Raw genomic sequence first — 6,572 nt, 5'->3', positions numbered from 1 at the left:
AGGATCTCCAACATGAATCCCCCTCCAAGTGGTTGACAGTGGTAGCCGGGCACCATCTAGTTCTAGGCTTGAAGAGTTTTTAAAGTAGAGTTTGTAGCACTTGATAAGCAGTGTGCTAAACTAATATCAACATTTAACACAAAGTGCTGTTTTTATTTGCTCTGTCACTACCTCCTCTAAGTCACATTTGAGGATTTGAGACCTGTATTTTCATTCTTAGTTCATGTCTCTTCCCTTTCATGACTGTACTTTTGACTTCTGTTACTTTCTCTGCATTTTCTACACTCTCTTTCCTTTAAGTATCTTTTTTTTTTTCCTGTGTATGGTTATGTGTGTTTATTTTAGTTTACTTTACACTACAGAGAGAGTCAGTGAGAAATAATATGTGTAAAGTCTTAGGACAGTGGTTCCTGGTACATAGTGAGTCTTACTGATTATGAGCTGTCGTCCCTAATGTTGTTACCAGTTGAAGTTGATTCAAATTTATGGCAACCCCATGGGTATAGAGCTGTGCTCCATAGAGTTTTCACTGGCTGAGTTTTCAGAAGTAGATTACCAGTGCTTTTTTCTGAGGCATCCTCTGGGTGGTGGGCTTGAATTGCTAACCTTTTGGTTAGCAGCTGAGTGTGTTAACTGTTTGTACCACATAGGAACTCCACTAATATTATACCATTATTATTATTATTTCACTTGGAAGCTTTTCACAAATGGAGTTCTTGCTGTCCAACAATACGTAGTTTTAAGAGTGAAACTGACTAAATGTCCATAGTATAAGCTATTTGTTGAAGGGTGGGTGCCTTTGTAAATCAGTCAAATGAACAGCTAACTTTTTAGCTAGAAAACTCCCAGTCTTAATGTAGATTCTTTTTGTTAGGTCAATCCAGATTTTTCAGAAAAGGATCTCTAGACAGTACAACAGGGTTATAACTCTAGCTCCTGGTCAAGGGAAGGGACCTGAGGAGTCGTCCACACTATGCATAACCTTTGACCTATTTTCCCTACAGAGAAATGGTTGTCCTCAAATCAGGAGCTTCCTTCCCCTGGTTTTCTTACATCAGAGAGCAAATTTCTGGTGTCCTGCAGTTTGAGAGGTCTTAATACTTGTTTCACAGACTTTAGGTAATTCCTATTTCCAGCTCTCTGCCTTGGAACTGCCTTCTGTAGTCCAGGACTTTGGTGCCTCAACTTCCTGAGTTTTTGGAATTCTGCCAGGCAACTATGTTTGCTTTTCATTAGTGCACCTCTCTGCAAACACTTACTTTTGACTTTGCCCCCTTTGTTCTGTTCTCCATTTAATTTCTTCCTTCATAAATTATAGTTCAAGATTTCAGATAATAAAATACCCATGAGCCCATAGTAATATGAACAGATGACTGAATAAGTAAATAGATGAGTGAGGATAGACAAATCTCCTATGTGGAAGAATTCAAAATAATTTATGTAGATACCTCACCCTTAAGTGTGGGCTGTACATAGTGACTTCCTTCCAAAGAGTATAGGGTAGAAAGGGGTTGGGGAGAGGAGTATAACTTTATAGTGAAACATCTTTAAGACACTGTTTCAAACCAGATAATCAGGTTAACAACAACAGTGGTAAGTCGTGTTGATAGAATGTATCCTTGATATGATGCGATCAGAATGGCTCTTTACCTGTACAGTTTTCTTCCCAAAGACACATTATTACCCCATTCTAACCATGAGAAAAATATCAAACAAATCCCAGGGGAGAGACAGTCTGCAAAATACCTAACCGGTATCCTCAACACTGTCAAGATTTCTTATCAGACACAAAGATGGTCTCAGAAACTGCCATAACCAATAGGAGTGTAGCAACTAAATGTAATGTGGTATGGATGAAATACTTGTTTTTACTGTTATTAGGTTATTAGGTTAGACATAGTAATTTTTCCCCCCTTCTCTACAGAATACTTCAGACTTTGTGCAGGAAACTAAGACTTCCTGAAAGTTTTCATTTTCGTCATTTGGCACACCTAACACCAGGCTTTGTTGGTGCTGATCTGATGGCACTCTGCCGAGAGGCAGCCATGTGTGCAGTCAACAGGGTCTTGATGAAATTACAGGAACAGCAAGAGACAGATCTTAAGATCGAAGGCTTGCCTGCTGCTGAATGCCAAGAAGAAAGGATAGGAACTGAGCACGCTTCTAAAACACAGGTGCATTGTATAAAGATACTTTAAATTGTCCTTTAAATGTTTTTAGTTTGTGTCATCTTACATTCAATATAGTTGAGATTTATGATTTCCTGTTTTAGTGGCATTTTAGCTATATACTGATTATCAGCCACAGTGTCTATAATCCCAAAATTTTAAATTTTTTCTCCTTTTTCAGTTCATTCTGAACAAATTTATTTTATTATAATGGTTATGATATTTTAGAGCAGATCTTGGCAAACTGTGGTGCACCCCCTGTTTTCATGAATTAAAGTTATATTGAACCTGGCCATGCTCAACTGCACACATGTTATCTCTTTCTGCTTTTATGCTTCAACAGCAGAATTGATTCCTTGCAACAGAGACCAAATGATCACAAAGCCTAAAAATGTTTACTGTGTGGCCTTTACAGACAGAGTTTGCTAACCACTTTAGAGCACTGGGCATTTAACTGTATTTCCTGTTTCCTAATTGAATATTCCAGATTTCCTAATTTTAGTTAAATAGGATCGTCTGCTGCCATGCACACAATCACATCCTTATCTATAGCTGCAAATGGCTCTGGAGCACAGTTGGTGAATGTCAGAAGGATGTTTATCAGTCCAACATTAGTGTTAAATTTTTGAGTTTTGAGAGTCATAAAAACTCAATCTAACATTTCTGTAACATAGTACAGTTTGCAAATGGGACTTCTATATAATTTGAAACTAAGCTTAAGAGGCCACATGGCTTCTGATTTCCAGAGTAGAGACTTACATCTAGGTCTTTTGTTTTCAAATTATTTGTTTCTCCCTTACTCATTGGGAACCACATTGATTTGTTTAATAATAATAAACAAACTTAAACTTTTCATAGCATTACATATAAATTTGGATTCTGTAAGTTGAATTATTCATTTGCTTATTTTTTATACCTATTTTTCATATTCTTCACAAAGCAAGAAATCTGCCTTCAGTGAGTAATTTTCAGTCTATTTTAGATGCTTCATTGAAGTTCAAGATTCAGTAGTATGAGGAAAATTGCCTAGTCTCTACTTAGTTGATAAACCATCCAGGAACCATGTTATAAAATTATACTACCACCAGAGTAACTTTGTTTTAACTTTATCAAAATTCAGCTGCTTCTAGCATTTATAAATGGAAAATATAGTTATTGAAATAAATATTTGCTAACTGCTTGTATTTGCTATATCTAGCCCTAGTATAGTATACAGAAACCATTCTTATGTATTTGAGTATAATACATAAGAATGGGTATTTTAATCATATGATATCCTTCTCAAATAAAATAAACATAAGTGCCCTGTCAGTGGAGAAAATCATTAAAATAGTTAAAAGTTCACTATAGCTTACAGAAATGGTGCATTGATAACTGTTAAAAATATATAAAGTAACTTTTTCAACAAAATTTGTGATTTTTAATTTTCTCCTCACTCTCTCCCTTTAAGGATGAATTGCAAAGGCTGTTGGGGTTGCTAAGAGACCAAGATCCCCTCTCAGAGGAACAGCTGCAAGGGCTGTGCATTGAATTGAATGATTTTATTGTTGCTCTAGCCTCAGTCCAACCCTCTGCCAAAAGAGAAGGCTTTGTCACTGTCCCTAATGTGACATGGGCAGATATTGGCGCCCTGGAAGATATTAGAGAGGAGCTTACCATGGCAATATTGGTATGTGTGTGTGCTACTAAATGTCATTGGCATATGTTGGCCTACGTGATGGGCAGATAACAGCATAAAGACACATGCCTGTGTACTTGGTTGTATGCCTAAGTGGACTTGACTCAATGTTTTCTTTTGAGTGTTCTATTGTCTTATTTAGCCCCCAACAATAATATTTTCATTCTTTTGAGATCTGTTTGAGACTTAGTCTTTAGGCTGTGAATGTTTTCTGTGGCAATGAATTTAAAAAAAAAAAAGTTGTTTCAGGTTTCATCTAAGACCAAATGGTTTGAGAACTATTTGCTGACCAAATCTCACTCTTAAGAGACAAAGCAGTTTTAACCCCCAAGAAATGTGGAATGCTTTTTCTTTACTTTTTCACTTTACTAATCATTCCATGAGAGCTCTGGCAGCATAGTCCATGGTTCATGAATTGACGTGTGATCCACACAGAGATGTGTGCATACTGAAAGAGAAAATGCAGTGGGATTACAGTACATATATCGCTGGCCTTTGACTATTTGAAGGATACTACAACTGCTGATTTCTTCAAGTAGGCATCACCAAAAATTTTTATAATCTAGAGGTTTGATGGTTTTCTCAAAAATCTTGACTTTCAAAATACTGAAATATTGTACCTTACCTGTCTAAAACGTTTTCAGTATAAATTAAGTATAAATTCCGTGATTGCAAGAGCTGTTTCATTTATCGCCACATACCTCATGCCTAGAACCAAAGAAAGCATTCTGTACCAGGTGCCTTTCATATCTTCAGACCTTACAATCAGTGTTAAAGGTATACATGTGGAAATACATTTTAGTATGGAATGGTCATCTGTAATGGGTTCTTGTTGGGTTTATTGTTTACAGGCACCAGTACGTAACCCAGGTCAGTTCAAAGCTCTTGGATTAGTAACTCCAGCTGGGGTCCTTCTTGCTGGTCCTCCTGGCTGTGGTAAAACTCTCCTGGCAAAGGTATGGCATAAGTTCAACTGCATGGATTTATTTTTCACCATCAGGTGGAATAATATGAAGTTAACTTGAAATAGTACAGTGAGAGAACGCTTTTGCATAATTTTTCCTAGAAGTTCATTGTAGCAAAACTGACAACTTTTTTTAAAATCCTGAAAGATACATCATTGAACATTTGGAAAAGGAAAAAAAAAATTCCAATCATAAATTTCTCAGTCTTCACACAATTAATTTTTCTAGCTTTTATAATATTAAAAAATGTATTAATTTCTAGCTTTTTACTATTATTATGTAATTGTAGTTTGTAGTTACACTTGTTTCCTGACTTGTTGTAGCTATTATTTATAACTTAAGTATTTTTCTCTATATCCTTTACAATTGTTATTTTTTGAAAGTTTTTTCATAGTAGGAAATAGAGATGAGCAAAAGGGAAAACATTGTTTATAATCCATACACTACTATTTACTTATTACTAACTACTATTTCATTTGGTAGTCAGTCCTACCAGATGCTTTTGTGTACATACATATCATATATATATATATATATGTATATATTTATATATACATATATATCATATATATAAAACTTTTACACATATTTTTATAAATAAAAAGTATTGTACCATGCTTTTCTCACTTAGAAATATTTTCTGAACATCTTGCCATATCAATTTATATAGGTCCACATAAGCATTTTTACTACCTGCAATAATATTGTACCATAAAGATGTTCTATACAACTTATCCTTTGTTAAAACAATATGATGTTAAACATTCCTGTTCATACATTTTTGTACCTTGACTGATAATTTATTAGAATACATACCTATATAATTCTTAGTAAGAGGATTGCTTGTTTTTAAATCTTTGATCCATATTATCAAAGTACCTTCCAAAGACTTTGTATCAGTGCCAAAAGGGCACCTCATCTTCTGACCTCCTCTAACCCCACAAGAGGAAGACAGAATCACCATCAATAGCCCATGGCCTATCCTTGCGAGGCCAGACATGCCACCTCCCCCCAGCCCTAACACCGGCCATTCCTCCTGCAGCACCCACCACCTCTCTGCTGGGTTCAATAATTCGCTGCAGTGGCCACACAGAACTGACAGATTATGGGGTTCATTAGGGAAGCACCAGGCTACAATTCAACTTCAGGAAAAACGCTAAGTCTCTCTCAGCCTGCCATCTCTCAGCCAACAGTCTCTCTCAGTCATTCTCTCAGCAGTGCATGTCTCTCGGTGTCTCTCTCCCAGCAGTGCGTGTCTCTTGATGTCTCTTTCTTAGCAGCACATGTCTCTCAGGAGTGTGGTTTTCTCAGCAGCATGCATTTCTCAGTCAACAGTCAGAGAGACCCCTTTTGCCTCTAGGAGGGCTCCTTTTGAGCCTGACAGAGTGGCCAAACTAACCAATCCCAACATCAGAATTCCATACACCTGAGAGAGAGCGAACTTCCCAGAAAATTATTTTGTGCTGCTCCCAACAGAAATAGCCCAGGTGGATAACTAACAATCAGTAGCTACTTGGTTGCACATGGCCAATTCCCCCATGGAGTTTACAAAGACTTACTGCTAGAAAAACCATACTAGGTAATTTACTACACTGCAGTCAGTTTACACCCCGCCATTGGGGTATGAGTATCTATGTCACTACATCCTAAATCAATAGTAAGCATTAGAGAGGAGGCGGGGCAAGATGGCGGACTAGGCAGAAGGATTGCACAGACCCTCTTCAACAAAGAAAAGGGAAACCAATTAACACAGACACAGAA

At 36.8% G+C, this 6,572-nt stretch overlaps 1 protein-coding gene across 1 annotated transcript in view; it reads left to right on the top strand.

Annotated features, from left to right (window-relative positions):
* Window positions 1–6,572, top strand: part of NVL (nuclear VCP like) — a 134,142-nt gene that overhangs the window by 59,430 nt on the left and 68,140 nt on the right. Inside the window, exons 12-14 of the mRNA XM_007936995.2 lie at window positions 1,925–2,174; window positions 3,619–3,837; window positions 4,698–4,802. Coding sequence (XP_007935186.2) covers window positions 1,925–2,174; window positions 3,619–3,837; window positions 4,698–4,802 — 574 coding nt within the window. The remainder of the gene's footprint in view (window positions 1–1,924; window positions 2,175–3,618; window positions 3,838–4,697; window positions 4,803–6,572) is intronic.

This window comes from Orycteropus afer, unplaced genomic scaffold (assembly GCF_000298275.1).
Source record: "Orycteropus afer afer isolate SDZICR_OR568_19922 unplaced genomic scaffold, OryAfe1.0 scaffold00039, whole genome shotgun sequence".
NCBI classification, from domain to species: domain Eukaryota; kingdom Metazoa; phylum Chordata; class Mammalia; order Tubulidentata; family Orycteropodidae; genus Orycteropus; species Orycteropus afer.
Note: the sequence above shows the minus strand (reverse complement) of the source record. Positions and strands in the feature narration are given on the sequence as shown.